This window comes from Eleginops maclovinus, chromosome 17, assembly GCF_036324505.1.
Source record: "Eleginops maclovinus isolate JMC-PN-2008 ecotype Puerto Natales chromosome 17, JC_Emac_rtc_rv5, whole genome shotgun sequence".
In the NCBI taxonomy this organism is placed as follows: Eukaryota; Metazoa; Chordata; class Actinopteri; order Perciformes; family Eleginopidae; genus Eleginops; species Eleginops maclovinus.
In genome coordinates, this window is record NC_086365.1 from 14717424 (window position 1) to 14738606 (window position 21183).

At 42.9% G+C, this 21183-nt stretch overlaps 2 protein-coding genes across 3 annotated transcripts in view; one reads left to right on the top strand and one right to left on the bottom strand.

Annotated features, from left to right (window-relative positions):
- The window catches only part of slc41a2b (solute carrier family 41 member 2b), a 28028-nt gene extending 22270 nt beyond the window's left edge, over positions 1-5758 (top strand). For both annotated transcript variants that reach the window (XM_063905660.1, XM_063905661.1), the window contains exon 11: positions 3007-5758. In XM_063905660.1, coding sequence (XP_063761730.1) covers positions 3007-3192 — 186 coding nt within the window. In that variant the 3' untranslated portion in view covers positions 3193-5758. The remainder of the gene's footprint in view (positions 1-3006) is intronic.
- An 8991-nt stretch (positions 5759-14749) lies between these two features.
- The window catches only part of chst11 (carbohydrate (chondroitin 4) sulfotransferase 11), a 68181-nt gene continuing 61747 nt past the window's right edge, over positions 14750-21183 (bottom strand). The window contains exon 4 of the mRNA XM_063906013.1: positions 14750-21098. Coding sequence (XP_063762083.1) covers positions 20474-21098 — 625 coding nt within the window. The 3' untranslated portion in view covers positions 14750-20473. The remainder of the gene's footprint in view (positions 21099-21183) is intronic.

Genomic DNA, 21183 nt, shown 5'->3' on the forward strand with positions numbered 1-21183 from the left:
TTAATCATGTTCAAATGACCCAAATGTTTCTATGCAACCAATATTCTATTCCTGGACGATGGTCATGCAGAAGCAGGCTTTATAAAGTGCTTCATAACGACTAATAAAGAGCCAATTACTACAAATAATAAGAAGCTGATTTAGGAGTCTACTAAAAGAGTGTGTGTGTGTGTGTGTGTGTGTGTGTGTGTGTGTGTGTGTGTGTGTGTGTGTGTGTGTGTGTGTGTGTGTGTGTGTGTGTGTGTGTGTGTGTGTGTGTGTGTGTGTGTGTGTGTGTGTGTGTGTATTCAGTGTCCCTCCTGAGCATCATAGCATTCAAGTCACAAACTGGATTAGGTTTTGAACTCTGTGAATGGGCTTCTCATGGTCTGCAGAACAAGCTTTTGAGATGGCTGTTATTTTTGAAGACTGCAGAGGAATCCAATTATATTTCCCCAGAGGAAAAATACCTGCAGTGTTCTGAAGTAGAGTGACAGTAGGTGAGTGTTTAGTTTCAGGCAGGATTTTTTAAGCACATGTTGATTGAGGTTTGTGTATAATTGGATACAAAGAGAGACGCTTAACATAGGGATTATATTTGAGTCAATGCAGGCGTTATAGCATCACTTAAAGGGGCTCATTTTCAGGTTTCAGCTCCTCTTTTCAACCTCTGAATTCTAGGTCTGCACATTTGAGCCTTTGCAGACCATTTACATGCTCTAAACCCCCCCCCAAAGAAGCACAATAGGACCCCTTTAAGGCGGTAACTCTATATAAAATAACTGAGGACATGTTTAGATGTTCCTACTTTTCAAAGTGAAGTGCATACATCAGACAGAAATGAATAAATGGCTCGGATAACTTTGAAGAGTTCTCTAAATCCCGTCTCCTGGTGTTATTCCCTGCTGAGCAGTGTTAGGGTGTCTTTAAAAGTTTAATGTGATACACAAAGTTTGCACAGTTGAACGCTTGGAGCACCTCCACAGGAATAGGATAATATTAAAACGTGTTTCTGAAAGCTTGCCTTACCAACAGGTTTTTGTAGACTCGTAAATGATCCTAGCTTTTATGTCAGAGATACAGATGAGTTGCTTTCAACCCTTTGTGCTCCCCGGAATCCACAACAGAAAGTGATTTTCAGCCGCACATTCCTGCCACCTCAGAGCTTTGTAAATTGAGAAATTGACACAAAGGAAATGCAAACAAACACGGCCATCTCCGGAGATCAGGCAGCTTTATGTTGTAGACGCGCCGTCTCCTCCGCCACTCAGATGTGATTAGGAATCCAAGCACAGAGACGGAGAAAGGCACCGTGTGAGAAATCGTCTCTCTGTTATATTTCATTTCTCATTTGTCGTGCCAAAAGGAGGAAATTGAGAACCTTTGCTTTCACAAGTTTATCTCGATTTCTTCCTCTCTTTCTTTGTTTTCCTGAGGGGAAACTAGACGCTCCTGAATGGAAAGCTGTGTACTGTAAGTGATGGATTGTAGTTGACAGTTTGAGGCAAGTGATGCTACAAGAGGAACAATCACAACAACTGAGAGGATGTCCGCCCTGTCAGCATGAATAAAACACAAAGCCGGGACACCCTGGCTTGTGGAAAGGCAGGTTTGAGAGGGTGTTCTGACACCTTTCATCGTGTCATGAGTGAAAATCATTGGAAAGGAAACCTGGAAGCCATGTTTTTTGGAAGGAATTGCATCACAAAACCTCCTTTTGTGTCCTCTTGTGAACCTGGAAATGTTGAGATACCCTAAAGTTTTATGTTAGAAATGAATCCTACGGGTCTCCAGCACATAGAAACTGCAGGATGCTAACCTGCAGATGTTGGGCAATTTGCACAATTGGCACAAGTTGCATTAATTAGCATGTGCAGACTGTAGGGAAAATATGTCTTTGGACCAGGCATCCGTCCGGCAGCGTTGACACGAAACAAACATTTCCGACTATCTTTTCAAAATGATCACTTTTTCCTAAAAATTCTGTATTTTTTTTTCGCTTTCTGACTCCTTCTTCATTATTCTAACTCCTTCTTCATGTGGACCGGATCATGTTCTTTAAAAAATTCACTCTTTTTGTCCTTTTGATTTTCTTTCCGACTAATTCTTCAAAATGATCACTTTTCCCTGATTCAACATCCTCAATAACCTCCAAAACCTAAACCAAATTGCCCAACATATGCAGGTTAGCATCCGGCCGTTTCTATGTTCTGGGGACCTGCACTGTACATTTCTATCATAACACTTTGGGCTACTCAACATTTCAGGGTTCACAGTGCTGGCAGGTGCACTATTAGGGTGTAATTCTGTTTAAAAAGTGATATATTATTAAATCAACTATCCTTCCTCCTCTCGACACCATCAGCGCTGCCTGTATTCTTAGCGTGTCAATACCTCCCAATGACTGCCATGCTTTACTGTTCTTAAAATGTTTGCGCTGCCAACTCCAGACAGCTCATTTCCTGTAAATTATAGAGCCGTTCTTATCTTTTAATAGACTTCTCTTTTACTCTCAGCACCGTCTCGTCCATGCGTGGAAACTTGAATTATGAATAACACTCTCTTAACCCGTCTCCCGGTTTGCTGCGGTGTCCATTACTCTTTCCTCTCCGTTTCCAACTACAGTTTAAGTGTTTCCGCGTTCCCGCACAGAATGCTTAGGTAACACTAGATTGTCTCCATCTTTCTTTTCTAGCTGTTCTTTTGTTCTGATCTTTTTTTCTTTTGCTGTATTATTATTTGGTATTGCAATGAAAAGACACCACTGAACAAGTCAAAAGAAATCAGAACAGAGATTTGAACCTTTGAACACAACATACTTTAATGTGATCCCATGTTGTCGGCTCACCTGTACGGTGGTCGACACGTGCAAACGGGTCCAAACATTCCCATTAGTAAACAGCGCTGCAGAGTTAAAAAGGGGGGGGCAGAGGGGGTAACCCGAGGCAAATGTTCCCAGGTCGGTACGTCTCAAAAGATCTTTATATTGTGGATCCACTCTCAAACCCTCATTCCTCTCCCCCCCAGGTGCTGCTGTTGTTGTGTATCGCAGACTGGATGGTGCACTCCATGTGGCGGAGCGGCAAAGACCCGGACAGTTTTTCCATCCCTTACCTGACAGCCCTGGGGGATCTGCTGGGCACCGCCCTGCTGGCCCTCAGCTTCCACTTCCTGTGGGTCATAGGAGACCAGGACAGCGACGTGGGGGACTGAGGCCACGATAAGGCATCGGTGGTGACGGGGGAAACCATTCCTGACGCCCTCACGTGTAAGGGGGGGGCTTTCTGCTTCCCTTCGACCACACGATGGTTTTGAAACTTTTTTCTGCTCCTTTTTGTTTGTTTTTTCTAAATGCGTTAAAGACGTTTTATTCCCTAAATTTAGACAGCTCTCAGTACGGATTTCGATCTGCATAGTTTGCACAAAGGCACTTGCATATTATACTGCTGCTGTTGTTCAGAGGAGCAGGAAACCACAGCAGGGGGGAGAACCTGGCTGGTGGTCTCCTCTGCCAGCGAAGCATCAGTCGGAGGTCTTCTACTTAAAAACAAAAAACTCTTTTCTTGGTGATTATTTTGGGAATAAACCTCCCACTGTGTCACAGACTTTGTTTCTGCTTTGTGTTTTACCGCTTTGCAACATCAAGTCAGCGGAGCGACACGGAGAGGAGGAGAAGATTATCAGCGCGCTTTGAGCTGCCGTGTCAGCAGGTCCACAGGTGGATAAAAGAATGAGATTTATTTGTAATGATGGTCGGAGAAGTCGACATTTCCTTCAGTGTCTGTGTTTGTTTTTCTGTTTTCTCAAACCTCTGCATGTTCTCTATCCATAGACTAACAACCTGTCTACCACATTTCTCCCACTTAGTCGGTATATTATTAGCTTGGGACATTACGTTGTGGGGTTACAGGATGCTATCAGAGTTTCCTGAGCAGCCTCACTCTTGCTTTCTACTGGATCCCTCCCTGGAAGCCTTTTTCTCATGGCAACACAAAGGTACTACAAAGTAAAGCAGACAAATGGGGAGAGTAAATAACTTTAAATTACTAGCTGTACAAATTCATTTTAGCACTTGAGTCTGAGTCTTTGAGCGTTTAGCCACAAACTACATATCCGAGAAGAAAAGTCAGCTAGAAAAAATCTACTTTTATTTTACTACGTTTTTAAACCAAATTCTGAATTAAACCCGAGCTAATTTAGCTAGCATTGTTTTCAAATACAATGCTAAATAGCTGTGACATTACCTAATGCTAATGGGGTAGCAATCAACCGACCCAACATGTTTTCTTTGTGTGTTTCTGCCGCCTTTCATCTTTTCCTCCCAATCCTCTTGATATTTTGTTAGCAGCACCTCTCTGACGCTCACATAGAAAACCATGAAACCTTCTGTAGTCTATGATCAACCTCCTGCCTCTGTTTGTTTGTTCTTGTCCTCAGCGGGGGTCCGGTCGTGCACACAGAGCGGGAACACTGTGCCAGTCCAGCAGGGACACAATCAAACACTTTTCACGCTGCATGTTTGTCTGCTAATCACCTGCTGTGTGCAGAGCGTTTACATGCTGTAGACAATGATCAGCTGTTTCCATGTTAGCATCGTCTTCATTTCTATCATAATCAGTGTAACCATAAAGAATTCATTCACATATTCAGAACATGCTGTGTATTTATAGGTCCGATAATATTAATATGGTTATTAAGTGAGTCCTTTTGGCTTTAGGAGACACGACACGGGGGAAAACCTTACGTAAAAACAAGCCTTTAATGCTTTAATTTATCATATAAAGTCAGTGTTTACTGCACAACGTATAGCATAGTGACACCATCAACGATAAACTGGAGAGTCTCGCTCTCACTATGCAATCCCTTCTGGCAAACTTTGCAAACCAGTGAATGTGTTTTCTCAATTTGTGCAACTCTTTTCCAGTGAACGTAGCTAGCATTAGCTCCAATAGTTGCTCCAGTTAATGAGATGCAATATGCATTCATTTGCATGAAGCTTAGTGGTTGTGTCGGGAGCAACGATAGAGAGACTCGATTGAATACAGCTCTTGCTTTTTCCTTGATGGTCTGAATAAATCGCACATTTTTGTGGCAAGTAGAGGTCTCTGAAACCAGTTTTTTCCGTTGCTAATTGGAACAGCTAGTGGGTAGGATTTGACACTTAACACCTAACTCAGCAGTATAGTTTGTGTGCATGTGAAACAAACGGCAACAGCCCGTGTTGAAGTGCCAAAAGCTGCAGTTAATACGCTGGTTTCAGCTTGAAATGCCCAATTTATACCCAATATAAACATTTACAACATGTTACAAAAGCTAATTCCCTTATTCATGACAGTACGGGTGCACATTTCTGCACCACTTTTAAAGATAATTTGATTGTTTTAAAGGTTAAATGTACACATTGTTAGGGGCGTGGTTGGATTAGCAGGTCTCTGGGTGAAGTCACGGAGACTACGTCCATGTTTCCTACGGTCCATGATGTGATGGTAGCCAGTGGCTCTTATCCTCTCCCAATACGTGCCTCTTTAAACTCACTGGTTAACAAGGTACTTCTCTGTCATGCTATCAATGCAATTTTCTTTCTTTCTGTGCAATTATTTTTGTACCTAATTTCAGAGTTTCACACCCAAATGATATCTGAATCCCTGAAGCCAGGCGATGAATCGAGGCTTAAAGTGGTTATATCCTTTTGGTGTGAAACGTAAACTTGCTTTCGTGGCTCAAATGGGCCGAAAAATGTCTAAATAAATGTCTTTCAATTAAAAAATAAATCCTCTTATCTGTGGGTGTTTTTGTTGAAGGGTTTCAGAGAGAGGCATCCACCACAGGAGCTCTGAAAGGCTGCAGATGAAAGCAGAGATATTGAGCCGAGGATGAAAAGCAGGAGTAATGATTGATACCAATTCCCCGCACATTTTGCCCGAAGCCTTAGATAATATCTGCCATAGTATCCATGACAACACAACAGGCCCTGCTCATCCTCTCCTCTCTCAGTGTTTGTGGAAATCGTGCATTTGTGCGCAGATGTCACACATACAGTACGCCCACCTCCAACACATGTAGCTCACATGCTATCGTGAAGAGGCTGGTGTCCCGTCGTTGGGAAGAACCATAAAATGTCTTTAGTGGTTCTGTTTGAGGCTGTACTGGGAGTGGACTGGTTGATTATATACTGAGGTGTATGCTTTAGACTTGTCAGGACTTCAGGGGCTCCATAAGGTTCGATATGCGTCGTCCTGGCGTTGTTTTAGAGACTTCAATACGACATTTATTTTAAAGAGTCAAGAACATATTCTACGTATTTCCAGGTTCATATCAGTATGTAGTGTCTCTACTGTCTCCATGCTTTAATGTTCAGAAAGCTCTTTATTTTTCTCCTACTGCCTGTGCTGGAGCACCTCCTTTCACCCTGTCTGAAACCAGAGCCCAGTCTGCTCTGATTGGTTAGATGGTCTGCTCTGTTGTGATTGGTCAACTGCTTACAGATGTCCCGCCCCCTTAGTCTATCACTTACAATGTGTTGGAGCACTAGCCAATAGAAGCGCGAGTGTTTGATAGTGATGTCATAGCAGTGGAACTTTTGGATTTCAACCTCTGCAGACCATTTACATGCACCAAAACCTATACACACTACAAGGAAGGGGGAAAAAAAACCAAGACATGAAAAGGCCTCTTTCATAAATACTGTATGAAAGATATGAAGAATACATCTGAAAATATTGACACGGGGGGGGGGGCATCAGAGTTACTTTACCTCAGTGTTCCTGGAATCCTGTCAGAAGGCCTCTGTGTCTGTGTCTCGGAATCGATTGACTGCCGCTACAGTTCCTCCAGATAAGGAATCACGCCCAAACTGATGAAAGAGACTGAGAAATGTGTGCAATTGTGTTGCTTCTCGTTCAGAAACTGACAAGCTATAGCATGTCTGAATAATAATAAGGAACTAAATTGGGAAAACAAGATAAAAAACAAAGGGGGTTAGGCTGTGCTTGTGGTCTGAATTCAAATTTGTATAACCAATGGATCTCATGCTGAGGAGCATTCCAACTACATCGTCAAATGGATTTTCTTACCTCTCATGTGATCAAAGTCAAAGGCAGATTTAGATTATTCATAGTTATGGATCGTCTGGGAGATAAAGGTCTTCGGATGAAGGACTTTCTGTGGATCAGGAGGTTTGTATCAGACAACAGCAAGGCGTCATGTACCTTTACTCCACTACATTTATTTAATACTTTTAGTTGCCGGGCAGATTTGGATAAATGACGTGGCATATTTATACATTAAAGGACTTTAATACCCATTGGTGACTAAAGTAAAAATTTGAGGTACTTACATTTGTTTCTAAATTACTTCTACTGCACTCCATTTATTTACTACCTTTAGTTGCTAGGCAGATTAGGATTAATGATGGTAAATATAATCAGCCCTTAAATCAGACTTTAGTTCACCTGGAGTAAATCCAGCAGCTACCCTGCAGTATACAAAGCCATTCAAACTAGCTGCACCTTTACCAGCTCTGAGAACACTTTAATGATCAATCATTATAAAACATATCAGAGATATTATTCTGAAATGGACCAATCAGACAATGACTACTTTTACTGTCGCTACTTTAAGTACATTTAGAGGAGAGTACTTTCTACTTTCACTGGAGGAACATTTAGAATACTTTTACTGTGACAGAGTATTCCTACACTCTGGTACTTCTACTTTACTCAAGTACAAGATCTGAGTACTTCTCCCTCCTCTGCAGGCTGTCCTGTTATTATTAAAGGCTCTTGCTATGATTCATTTATTTCAGGAGCTGTGTTCAACAACGCACCTCTGTGGGCGTCTAGACGGTTCAGTTTTAACGAGGGATGCAGAGCGAGATGATGCCAGCTGTGAAGTTTTTTGGGGGCTCTGCAGCCTTGACCCAGACGAGACCGGAGGGCCCCGTGAACCCAATCCCCCTCCGTCACTCATCCGGCCACCCTTGGGGCTATTAGCTGAATCTTAGCAGGGCACCTCCAGACTGAGGAGGGGGGGGGAGCCTGTGAATCTCCCAGCAGCTCGTCGGGCGTTCAGGGGAACAATTGATGTTTCATACGCAGCGTAATTGGAAACAGATTTCTCCGGAGGCCTGCCAGTCAGGACGAGGGGCTCAGACATGTTCAGACAGGGTCGCAGTGTGAGACCAGGGACCTGAAGCTGCACCGTGAAGTAAAGGAGGGAAAGGTGCGTGAGGTTCAGAACTTGTTACCCTGAATGATAGTCTTTACCAAGGCATGTGGGGTTTCAAATGACATAATCGCCTCCCTATGCCCCCTCCTACCTGCACACCAGGGAGAGGGCAATCAGGTCTCATACTTTTACAATATAAACAGAATTAATGTAGTTCTTGGAGACAGCTCGGAAAGGAAGGGTGGTGTAGTTAATTGCTTCCATTTTCCTATTAAGAAACTCGACTCCCCACATTCAAATGTTATTTTTTATAACCAACTTTCAAGTACAAAATGGATGTCAAAAACAAAAGCCTAAGTTTAATTTTTTACGCTTGTTTGTTTCTGACACCTTTTTTTGCTTTTTTTTGGGGGAGTTTTAATTTTCCTGTATGTTTCTGTGCATGTAAATGGTGTGCAAAGTCTCCCTTGTTTACTTCTGTGACATAGTGACTTCCCTAGCGCTCCAACATATTGTACGGGACAGGCTAATGGGGCGGGACATCTCTAAACGGTTGACCAATCACAAAAGAAGCCATCCAGCTAACCAATCAGTGCAGACTGGGCTCTGGTTTCAGACAGAGGGTGAAAAGAGGTGCTGCAGCACAGGCAGAATGAGAAAAAGAGCTTTTTGAACATTAAAGCATGGAGACATGTCCCAGTAGAGGTGAAAAATACAAATATGAAGCTGAAAAAGAGTAGAATAGGTCGTCTGAAATCTTAAAGATAGCCTGTGCAGTTTTTATCCACTTTTAGAGCTTTAGATGGACGTTTTCCCACGGTCTATGGTTGATCCCTGCAGGCACTACGCTGACGTAATGCACATTATGCCTTTGCTTTCACACCTGTATATAACCTTGTGCGGTTGGTTGCAGTGGCGTGCAAAAAGAGGCAGAAATGCAGGAACAAAAGCAGAGAAGACTATGGCCCTCTCATTTAAAACTTTACATGGGAATGAGGGAGAACATGCATTAATAAACTGCATGTAAACATAACCTTTGTTTTGGCATAGCACCTTTGACTTAATATTGGGAAAAGATGCCAGATGACTTCCCCCCGGGGCCAAAATTACTGTTGATTTGAGAGTGGGTCTGACTTCTTTCTAAATCCGATTACTAGACTTCTCCACTCGTCTTAGTCGAGGTCGCCGCAGCAGAAGCATGTTTGTGTTCTCATTGGGTAAACAGAGAAGTTCCTGACACCTTGAAGTGACATTCCTCCGGAGTCTGATCCTCTTTGACCTGCTGTTCTGTGTCCTCCTCAGAGGGCTGTTACTCAAGCCAATGTCTGAGTCATTTCTCAGAAGAACCCAGAGACAGCTGGACGTGACACCGTGACCTCTGCACCTCCACCACGGTGTCCTCTATCTTTTTTACACCGACAGTAAACGTACTTTGGACGAGGAAAGATCGATAGTGCTGTTGGCCAGGCGATGACTCAGCCTGCGGAGCTCCCGGAGTGAGACGCCCGGTCGATCCGTCTTTATTTAGGCGGTTATCAATCTCATTTGGCACCAAACCCAATCAGAGGCAGCAGCAGGAGGAAGGCTGACAGCCATTACTCTGTGGGGTGGGGAGATTCACAACTGTATGTGTAGCGCCCGTCCGTCCTGTGGAAACCGCAGAGAACACTAATTACCCATCACCGAGTGAGGACAGTTTCCTCTGTGTCATCGCTCGACTCCAGAGGAAAGGTGAGTGTCCTTCAGGATCCACCCGACTGGGTCTAAGTGAAACACATCAATACTGAGGGATCGTGACGTGTGCACGCTGTCACACCTCTTATTCTTTGTCCTCCTGTGGGAAGTGGGGTGCATAACACTCGGAGGATAATCTAAACTGTTGTGTTCGTTGACTTTCATATCTGCAACATGATGCCAGTTCAAAAAGAAAAACAGCAGGGTTTTCCGTACCATTATAAACCCTATGCTTTGTGCAGACATTACACATTTATGTTCAAGGGTACCTGTCCTTGTCATGATCCTGGTTTTGTGTTTGTAGTTTCCTGTTTTATTTTGAAATGTTTTTTCTCTGTGTGTCTGGTCTAGTTTTATTTCCTGTCTTTGGTTTCCCTCCTGTCTCATTGTCTCATTGTTGGCACCTGTTGCCCTTGTGTTTCTGCCTCCCCTCCCCAGCTGTGTCTTGTCTTGTGATTAGTCCCTGTGTATTTAGTCTTGCTTTCCCTTGTGTTCCTTGTCGGTTAGTCGTGTTTCCTGTGAGTCTGTTCGCTGTGTCATGTCCTGGTCTACCCTCCTGCGTCCTCCTGCGTCCTCCTGAATCCTCTGATTTGTTATAGTTTTGTTTTGGAACTTTTCTGTTTTGTTGTACTTTGCCTTTGTCCCTAGTTTTATTCCAATTAAAGCTCTGTATACCTCCTCCTTTTTGCTGAACTTGAGTCCTATTTTCCCCAAAACCTGACAACCCTAATTAATATGCTTGGACCTTGTACTGGACTCCACTTGGGCCCAGACCTGTGACACATCTTGCATTCCTTTAAATAATGAGTAAATAGGAGCATTTATGTATAAAATAAGAGTGTGTATTTCATGGAAAGCTGCCTTTCTGTGATGCAGCAACCACAATGCATCATCCAGTCAGCAGTGGAAGAAAGTGAAAGAAAAAAGTGAAGCCAAACTTTGATCAGACACTTCTTCTGCCTCCGTCCATTCATCACTTGAGTGCCCCCCCCCCATCTGTGTGTCCACCAGTGTCCTCCCTGGAGCACAACGCTGTCTCAGCTCAGCAGGATGACTGACACATAAAGTGCAGCCTGAAGGTGAAGAGTGGCATATTATAGCTTATGGAGTAATTATTCATGCTGGATGTGGAGCTGTCCTCCCTCGTATCCCGGTCTGGCAAACGGCGTGTAATTGCAGATCTGCTGCTGCTGCTCGGGGAAGCTGACAGAAGTTTAATTCATGGGCAGCAAACAGCCATAAAAGGCAGGTGTAGCCCAACAAAACCATTACATAACCATCAATAACCACGCTAGTGTAGTAGGAGACTTTCACCACTGGAAATAAATGTGATTCGTGTTATAGGCTGTGCAGAAATAGATTCATTGCATCCGCTGCTGTTGTTGTTGTTGTTGTTGTTGTTGTTGTTATTTTAAATATTTCGCTGTAAAATCTGCACAAAAACATAGATTCCTCACTGTGCTGTCAATTCTTTGAATGCATTTTGAATAGCCTGGTGCACGTTCTGCCTCCGAAAGACAGAGAGATATGTTTGTAATTAATGGGAACAGTGGTGCGTTGAATTTCCAGATGTTTTATGCAAGCGCTCTGCCTTTTTAATCACTGTTTGCAGATTAAACGTGCCTATAATAAAAATAATAACGCATTTTATTTGTGCTTTCCTGGAAATGATTAATACAAAACATAATTGAAAATACACTCAAATATGTAAATCACAACATTACTTACAGATTAAAAGCAGTTCTGGTTTGGTACTGTGTGTAGGGGAGAGCAGGTCGGTGTCTGAGGAGCGGAGGCTGCAGGAAGGAGCCGGTCTGTGTCTGGTGATGGAGGGCAAAGAAGAAGGGTCTCTGGGGTTTTGTTGCACCTCACACTGTCATGTTTGCAAGTTCCTGAAGTTAGAGTGTGCAAGGTGTGTGAAATAAAGGCCTCAGAGGAGCCTTAGCTTTACGGCTGGTCTGCAGTGTGACTTCACCTCAGCAGGACTAATGATTCATCAGTTCGCTCCGTTCCAAAGCCCCCTGATGACAATGGCAAACTTCCTGAAATATTGGCACAGATATTGCCTCTAAATGTCATCATTTGCATAACTCATATTAGATAATCCATCCAGTCTGGATCTCCTGCACACCCTTTTCATCTTAACGGATGAAGAATCGACTAACCACACGATGATTTATAGCGAAAGCCCGCCTTAATAATCCTGCTGACAGTTTTTATATCCCTGACCAGCGTGCCGAGGAGGGGGTTCCTTTCTGAAAGCATCTTCTTGCTGCTTTTCTGGAGGTTAAAGGAGTTGATGTGTATCTGGACCTGTAATTGCCGTCACAAGCCTGCTTCGACTGTCATGGGAAACGGGAGTCAGAAATCTGATGTTATCTGTGATAACGAGGCGTATAAAGACTCCCATCACGTTCACTGACGGCAAAGTGTCCGATGGGTTTCACGCTGACGTTAAAATTCCTCTGCACGCTGCAAATGAATTACTCCCATCCCTGCACACTATGTTTTATGGTAGAGGAGCACACAGGGTAACTATTGTATAGTCCTCAGTTAGGCCTCGTCTGAACTGTACCATATAATAGCCAGTTGCTTAACATGTGCAGCATGTCAGGGGTGTCCAAACGTTTTGCCTGAGGGCCACTCTCTAGAGGTGAGGTACACATTGACAAAATCAATCAAATGTAGTTTAATTATTCCTGATACTTGAATATGATTTAAGAAAACCAACAGCCTGAATCCCAGCCTCTACAGGGATTCATTTATTGTGTTATAAAAGTGTTGGCAGCTCATTCCTTGAAAGAGAAGCTTTAGATTGATTATAATAAGGGGAAAATTAAGGGGTATATTTCAAGTTTGTTATGCAAATAAGTTCTGAGGCTTTTATATTTTGAATTGTATGTATTTATTTGAAAGTGAACTTATCTACACACGAATACTACTGTGTGATATCTGTTCACATATATATTTAAGAAGTACAGTATAAGAGAAGCACCCCTGATGCCCCTGAAAGGAGAGAATACACCTCTTAAGGTCTGTATGAACACAAGGAAATATTGCTGCAGACGGGACCTGTTTTTCAAACACGTGGGCACCTGATCATTTGAAACATTTCTAATCTCTAGTTTGACGAAAAGTTTTGTCCTGATTCTTTTTTCCTTTGTTGCATGATGTGGTTGTGCAACCCTGTGCTGTTCTGTAGAAAGACAATGACATGATGAACCTTAATCATAAAATTGAATAGTAAATACATTTTAGTCAGAGCTTCACATTATGGGTTACCGAGAAGATTCTGTAATAAATCTGTTAAAAACTGCAATACATCACCTGGCTGCCATTAGACTGTTTTATACTCTTATCTTTTATAATACTGTCACTGCTACTTGATGTGTATTTTGTAAACTGTAATTTGTGTAATTTCCCCATTTATCTTAAATATTTTCTGCATGCTTCTTAATTAATATTTCGATTTTTGGGCTTTTTACTTTTTCTGTTGCTATGTACTTTTCCCCTTTGTCAGACAAGGTATTCTGATTCTGGATTTTTGTATGTACTACAAATACAGTATAATATAATATATATATAATGGGCAAAACCAATCCTTTAATGGAAACGACTATGATGGCTGTTTCAATCTGGTGAAGTGCATTTGTCCTCAGACATAACAGTCCATCTCTGTCTCCTCTTCTCGGTTGGATTATGAAGCTGCTCCCTCATTTTCTTGCCCTCCTATGAAACACTCGGGGACCTGTTGCTGTTGGCCTCCATCTAATGACAGGCTGTGCCGTGGGGGCAGGAAGGGTAATGTGTACTTCAGAGACAGGACCACCGGAGTCAGCCAAGAGGAGGGCCGCAGCCACCACCTATGAGTGTGTGTCTGAGTGTGTGAGGAGCAGGTGGTGGCACTGGGATGACCATCGAGACAACAACAAAAATACGGTGTAGTGGGTCAAAAATATCAGAAAAAGGAGGACTGTTTTTGCTTCCTCTGTGGTATTTTTAATGTGGATCCGAGAATGTCTTACATTAAAGGAACCACTGAAGGCAGCTGAACACATTTGGCCATAATGAGAGACATCGGGATCGGAGACGGTCAGCGATGGAGAATGAGACACAAACACAGCTGCTGCAGCTTTAATTAGGCTGGGCTGGAAATAGCAGGTGCATGAAGGACTACTGGAGGCTATAACTCTAACCAAAATCTATCTAATTCACCCAATACATCTGCGTCTCAGGATTGAAGCCACTGCCTTAAAGGTGCACTTCTGTAATGGCCAGCAGGGGGGCAGTCAGATTGTATAGAAGTCTATGAGAAAATGACCCTACTTGGATTTATAGCCTAAGTAAACATGTTCATAAGGTGTGGATGGCTGGATTTAAGTCTTATTTGATACAGAATGATGTTGAATTGGAAAATAATGTTTCAATTGAGAGTAAAATAGATGATAAACAACATATGTCGAAAATATCTGGAAAAACAGAACATATGTTTAAAACTTCGGAAACAAAAATATAATATAGTTTGTCAAAAGTGGAGTTAATTGACGGTAAAATGTCATGTTTAGTGATTGATTGTTATACTTATCACCCTCCAGTGACTCCTTTTTGGGTTTAGGGTGATGATGTCCTTAAAAATGACGATAAACTTTCAAAGGTTCATTATGAAAACTTGAAACAATGAAGTAAGAAGAACTTTTAATGTTAAAGAAGAGCTCAGAGCACTCTCTTAATCCCCCTTATCCTCCATAATAAATGGATGCATGCATGGAAAGTGAGATGAATTCTTTACGTGTTTAAGTGCTCGGGGGCCAGAGGTTTATTCCTACACACATTTTAAATCCACAAGTGAAATAAACACTCGGAGCCTCTGGGAGTTTCAGTGTCATTTTTATTGTGAAAACATCGGACCAGATGAACCACTCTCCCACACTCAGTGTACAGTCTATTATTCATGAATTCGGTCGAGTGCGTCTGAAAATAAAACGGAGTAAAAACAGAAACAGTGAAGAAGCTGTCGAGAAAAAGAAAGAGAGATACCTTAGGTGTGTTGCCATGGTTATTAGGAGAGAAAGAAATATGGGTAGTCAAAGAATAAATAAATAAATAAGTGGCGTCCGTTTGGGTTAGGGTCTTGCCTACTTCAGAGACGTTCACTCTAAAGGCAGAGTGGGTACAGCACACACACACACACACACACACACACACACACACACACACACACACACACACACACACACACACACACACACACACACACACACACACACACACACACACACACACACACACACACACACACACACACACACACACACACACACACACAGCCATTATCCAGCTACTACATTTGTAGTTACATCACATGAGACACACACACACACGGTGAGAAATGCTGATGGCATGGTATAAATTCAGTTACAGTCAGGGCTGATTTAGGAGTCATTCCTCAAAAATGTCACACACACACACACACACACACACACACACACACACTACTGTACAGCATAACATCCGCAACAGAACATGAGGCGGACACACACTCAGGAGGATGTCACTGAAGGAGGACATAGACGCATGAAACATGGATAGATTTTTACAAATACCGTAAATTTGTGATGAGCCTTCCTCCCACACTAATAATTAAAGAAGATTATTTAAATGAATTCCACTCGGTGCGCTCTTCACACTTTCCCTGCCTACAGCAAAGAAGGTAATGACGGAGCTTCTCTTCAGTGAAGCAGATAGCTCACTTTGTGGCAGGATGACGCCCCCATTCATCATCCTGTGTATCCAACACGGCTCAAATAACCGTCAATGGGAACAACATGACATTAATGCATCAGAGATAAGGGTTGTCATTTAAAGGTCACCTATTATGCAAAATGCACTTTCAGCCACTAACCAACGAAGGTAACACCCGCCCACCTTATCCACTGCATCTCCTCCTAGAGCTCCATTGTGTTTTTTAGAACCAATCACATCACAGAGGGGGCGTGGCCAGCAGCAGCTCATTAGCATTTAAAGCTACAGACAAAGAATCAGCACTTTTGGGGTTTATGGGATGATACAATGATCTGTTTGGTGTTTCAGCCAATCAGAGACAGGTCCTGTATATATCTGAGAGTATAATAGGGGACCTTTAAAGTTTTGGAAACAGTTTTTGACTGAGCATCTTGTCGTGCACACTCCAGACATGGTACGATCAAAATCTGCTTAAAAGTATTTAAATATAACTTAACCATGGTGTTGTGTTCAGGTACAAAGTCTTTAATTGCATCACATATTGGACATATTTCATGGATAAACCCTTTGTGGAGAAAAACAAACAATCCAAAACTCTTAAATAATGATAAACCTAAAAGCATTGGGTCCTTCTGCATGTATAAAGAAAACATGAATACCTATATATTTTTAAATAAGCCTTTTGGATGTCAGGTAAGAATATCTTCACAAATACTCAAATTATTGGAACTGTACGGGTATTTTCTCAAGATCCATCCCATGTCTAGCACACAGTTTCATTTCTGTTCAATTAGGGGTTATTAGTGAGTTTATAAAAGCAAGAGGAGGGTTGATTGATAGCCCAAATACCTTCTGACATTTAACATTTTAGATCAGTGAAGCTGGAATAAACATTTGCACTGTAAGGAAAAATGTAATCGATTGTGCCAAAGGTAACCATATACTGCAGTGTAGACGCTTGTTTAGGGAGGTATGGTGTATCCCCCCATATAACAGCGGAGTGTGTAAAACAGTGGAGTGTGTAAAACAGAATCGTGATAGGCAGAACATCCTGGGTTTAAAATGAACAAAAAGGAATGATTAGTGTGTGTTTGAGTGTGTGTATGTGTGTGTGTGTAAGGAGGAAGGCCCAGGTGAACATGACAGCTTGCAAACAACAGCAGAATGAATGGCATCATGTTGACACTGCACACACAAGGAGCTGTAGATAAATAAATGCAACCGGAAGAGAAGGAGAGACGAAAGGAAAACCCGGCTTCGTCCCTCTATGCTGATGACAGGGTTGTATTCTTGGTTAAATAGTTTTTTTGGTGCCAAAATAAAAACCACAAACTATACACACCTTCAGTTTTTACTCCAAGGCTTCTTGTTCCTTTGTGATTTGTAGGAAATAGACTTATTTGAATACCATACAGCTAGCAGCCACTTAGCTTAGCATAAAAACTGAAGAATAATGTGTAGAAATGTAATTTCCCCAACACTTTTTTTCCCATCATCCTCTGCTGTTCTTTGTGTTTAGTGCTAATCAACACCTGTTAGCATCCTTAAGCTATGATGGAGACCACCTGCTACACATCAGTGTTTTTGACATGCTGCTGGCGATAGCAAATTAGCATATTTCTCATATTTTCAAACTATCCCTTGAATTGGTATTGAAGTCACCCCTCGTGACATTATTCTTTGCTGTATATCAAATGTTTTTGTAGGAAGGATAAATAATAAATAAAAAGGTACAAACCAAATCATCCACTCCTCGGGTATGTTAAGAAGCTCTCCTTGTGTTCCTTACAGCAAATATGCAATTCAGTCTAACAATAGACGTCGTTCAAAAACAACATAATTACACCCATTGTGTTTAACACAGCTGGGCAGCGACCGGGCAGCTGCAGACCGAGGAGTTAAGAATAGCCACAAAACAAATGTGGCTGTTTTTGTCCGAGGCAGAGAGTCAGCCGGGGCTTCTCAGAGCTCGCTCGGTTCCCTGTGAGGATATTAGACCAACTCTGTTTGCTTTAGCAGGCTGCACTCTCCCCACAGGGAGGGCAGGGATCACCAACACTGACTTACTTTTTTATATGCAGTAGGCAATTTCTTGGATTGGGGTGGAAGAGGAGGAACTAGCGAGGCCTCTGTACCGACTCGTTCGCAGCCTAAGAGCTCCTTTGTGTATCGTTTGTCTCCCTTTCTCGGGGCTAAATGAGCAGTTTAGGCAGAGGCTCAGTCAGTGTGTTAAAGTGGAGAAGGTGCTGCCAGCCAGTTTAACTGCTGAGTAAGATGCTGCGTGGCATCGACATCAGCAGGAGAGCTAATGTGCAAGCTGAGTGAGTGTATTTTCGGGGAGGCCGTGCTGAGAATACAGTCATTGTTTGTGCGCGGGGGCTGCGGGCCAGGCCGGTAGCTTTTCTCCTTTATTAGAGCCAGATGTCGGTGTGGGGGTAAAAAAACAAAGAAAAATGACTCTGTTCTCTCAATATACCTCCATCACACAGGTATACACACTACGGCAATAATACAGTTACAAGGAAGGGATACAGCAAAAATATGCTCATGTTCAGAGGGAAAATTAGCATATTTATGATCAAAGTTTTAGATACCAGCTTCATTGCAGACTCAACATAAGTAAAGTAGACCCAGAATTGCATAAGAAGCTTACTTCCTTACTAAAAACTCAAGGTAGATGGTCCATACATAGACAGTAAGAGCTTTTTAATGATTTGAGACCATACCCAATGTATTTGCTAGATGTGTTCAAGGCTTTTTAACTCATTGCACTTTTTACATTTAATACTGATGTACATAAAACCATAACTCTGGCTCTTTACATTGTTTTTATACTGCCTATCCTGCCTTTTATGTACACTCAACACCGATGTCCAAATTGATGTTCTGCAGATTGTAGGGCTCTCTTGTGCCATATAATCGAGACTTCACTGGGTTTCAAAATAAGTAAAAATAAAGCAAGACCTATGTCATTTTCCTGGATCCATTAGTAATACCTGCAGTCTGGTAATGCAGATATAAGACTGAGGGTGGTGAGTCAAATCAATACCAGCAGGAATGATGGACAACACTATAAATAAAGCTCCAGGAATTCCCCTTATAAATAACCCGACGTACTGACTGCATGAGAAGAGGATATTTCTGGTTCAGTCAAAGAGATGCAACTTTTCCGTGAAGCAGGAGTGGTTTATAATTCACAACGAGGTATGAATAAAATACACTCTCTGTATCTCTACCTCTCTCTCTCTGCTGTATTATACACACCAGCCTCTAATCCAATTCACTGCATGATAGAGAGTGCAGTTATTGACCTTGACATTGCATAGCATCACTGTCATTAATCACATTACACTATGAGATACAGTCTCTGATTAGCTGATGCCGGCTTCAGATTCCTGATATGTTTACTAAGTACAGCAGGGAGTCTCATGTTGTGGTCGAGTAGGAGAAACTTATACATTTGCTCGACTTCAAACGTGTACTGAACACTGAGTGTGGATCTCGGAGGCTCTGGCTGGCATTTTGGCACCAAATGTTTGACAGCAGGAAATGGAAAAGAAGTTTCAGACACAGAAGGACAAAGCCGTGGAAATGTACCGTATACACCCTCAGAAATGCGGCAATGTACCAATAATGTGTTTAGGCAAGAAGTGAAGAAGAAGAGAGAAGACATTTTAAGACCTAACATTTTCATCAGTCCAGGAAAAAAACACAATCAAACTTTCTCTCTTTAAGCAAACAAAAGCTAATTAAATAATATGTTGTTATTGCTGCTCGCAGCAATGCTTCATAATACAATAAAATAAACATAAGCAAGAAGACAACAAGATATTCTTAATTTACTAAAAGACGTGTCTGCAGGGGCTTTGTGGGAGGGTCCACTGAGCAGGGCAGGTAATGACACGCCTTCAACCCTTTCACAACCACACAGACTGTCTCTGTGCAGATGAGTCTCTCAAAGCCCAATCACATGAGACCATCCTGCTCCTTCTCTAGGTCCTGTAGCTCAGAGTGTTAAGGATGTTTGGTGTTACAGGCAATGATTTATTAAGCACTTCCTCTCTGCCCTGCAGCAGCAGCAATCTCCGTTTTCTCGGGGTCTTCAAGATATAACACCACAAGTGCCTTCACACAACTTCATAATGATGGAGACCATGGGTCGTCTGACTGTTGTCTGAAGGCCGTGATGCCGTAGCTCCGGCTGTAGAAGGTCTTGGACGTGAACTCAGTAGCCATATATTACAGGGCGTCCTTGAGGTGGTGATGAGCCCCCTCTGAAGAGTATGAATCTAATGAGGGCAAGAGTGACAGGTGCTAACACCGCACTGGCGAAGGACATGTTTTACAATTTGACGGAGTTTCTTTATTGATCAAAGGGAGAGGGGGGGAGACAAGCTTAGCTCCCACGATGCATTGGGGTCAGGGCGCGTGCGAGGCCACTGTTTTGCCTTGTAGAATCTGAAGCAGCCTAATTTTTCAGCATTTTGTTTAAACATGTAAGGGACATCATGAGGAGAATCCCTCTTCAGGTCCGTCCTCTGACAGTAAAGTCCGCCTTTTTAAAAACACCTTGAAGACCTGCTTCACCCACACATTTCAGTCTTTGCATGCATTTGTGCCATTTAGCCCACATTCACATCCAATCGGTTCTCTCAAAGAGTTGACTGGACATCCTCTAAGTTATGTCCAGACAAGCACGCATTACTTTCATTCCTCTCAACACCTGTTTGTACGTCTATTTCAGACCCTGCAAGGTACGACAAGTTTTTAAAAATCAAGTTTGCCTCCACACATCTCGTCGCCTCTCCTTAAACGAGGCAGCAGTTCTCAAGAGTCCCGGCTCCGTCCTCCGTTAGTCCAGCCGGAGGTAGCTGGGTGTGGTGTAGTTGAACATGAGGAAGTCCAACTTGTAAAGCTGGTAGAGCTGGATCTGCTGCTGAGTGCTGATATTGCTGAAGAACTGTGCCGTCATCGCGTCCGTGGTACGGGTGGACTTGGCGTAGCTCGGGAAGCGCAAGGAATCGCCGACGCCCACCAGCCGCAGCACGTAGTTAGCGTCCTCCTCCAGTGTGTCGTACTTGCCCACCATGTCGTAGTGGATGTGGCACGGGTGGCAGAGCTGGTACACTGTCTGCCAGTGCTCGTTGAGAGGGCCGTCGCGCTGAGTCGCCGGGTCCACCAGGTACTCGGCAAACTCTTTGAACTTCACGTCGGCACCGTTGGCGAGGGCCTCCTGGGTGGCGTTCTTGCGGTAGCGGCGGATGATGCGGGTGCCAAACCGCTTGTGGAAGGACGAGTTGTACTTGAGGGTGAACTTGTTTCGGTATGCGGAGACCAGCCTCTCGAAGGGCTCGCGAACGAAGAGGAACTTGAGGTAGTTCTTCAGGCGGTGGTTGATCTCGGCGATGCTGTACTGGTTCAGCGTCTTCAGGTTGGAAGGGATGTGGGCTTCGTTGGAAGGGATTTCCATCGGGTCGCTGTGGAGAAGAGGAAAATGGACAGTGAGAATGTGCCACCCAATCTACATCTTGCTTGTCAATCACAAAGCAATATATGCAATGA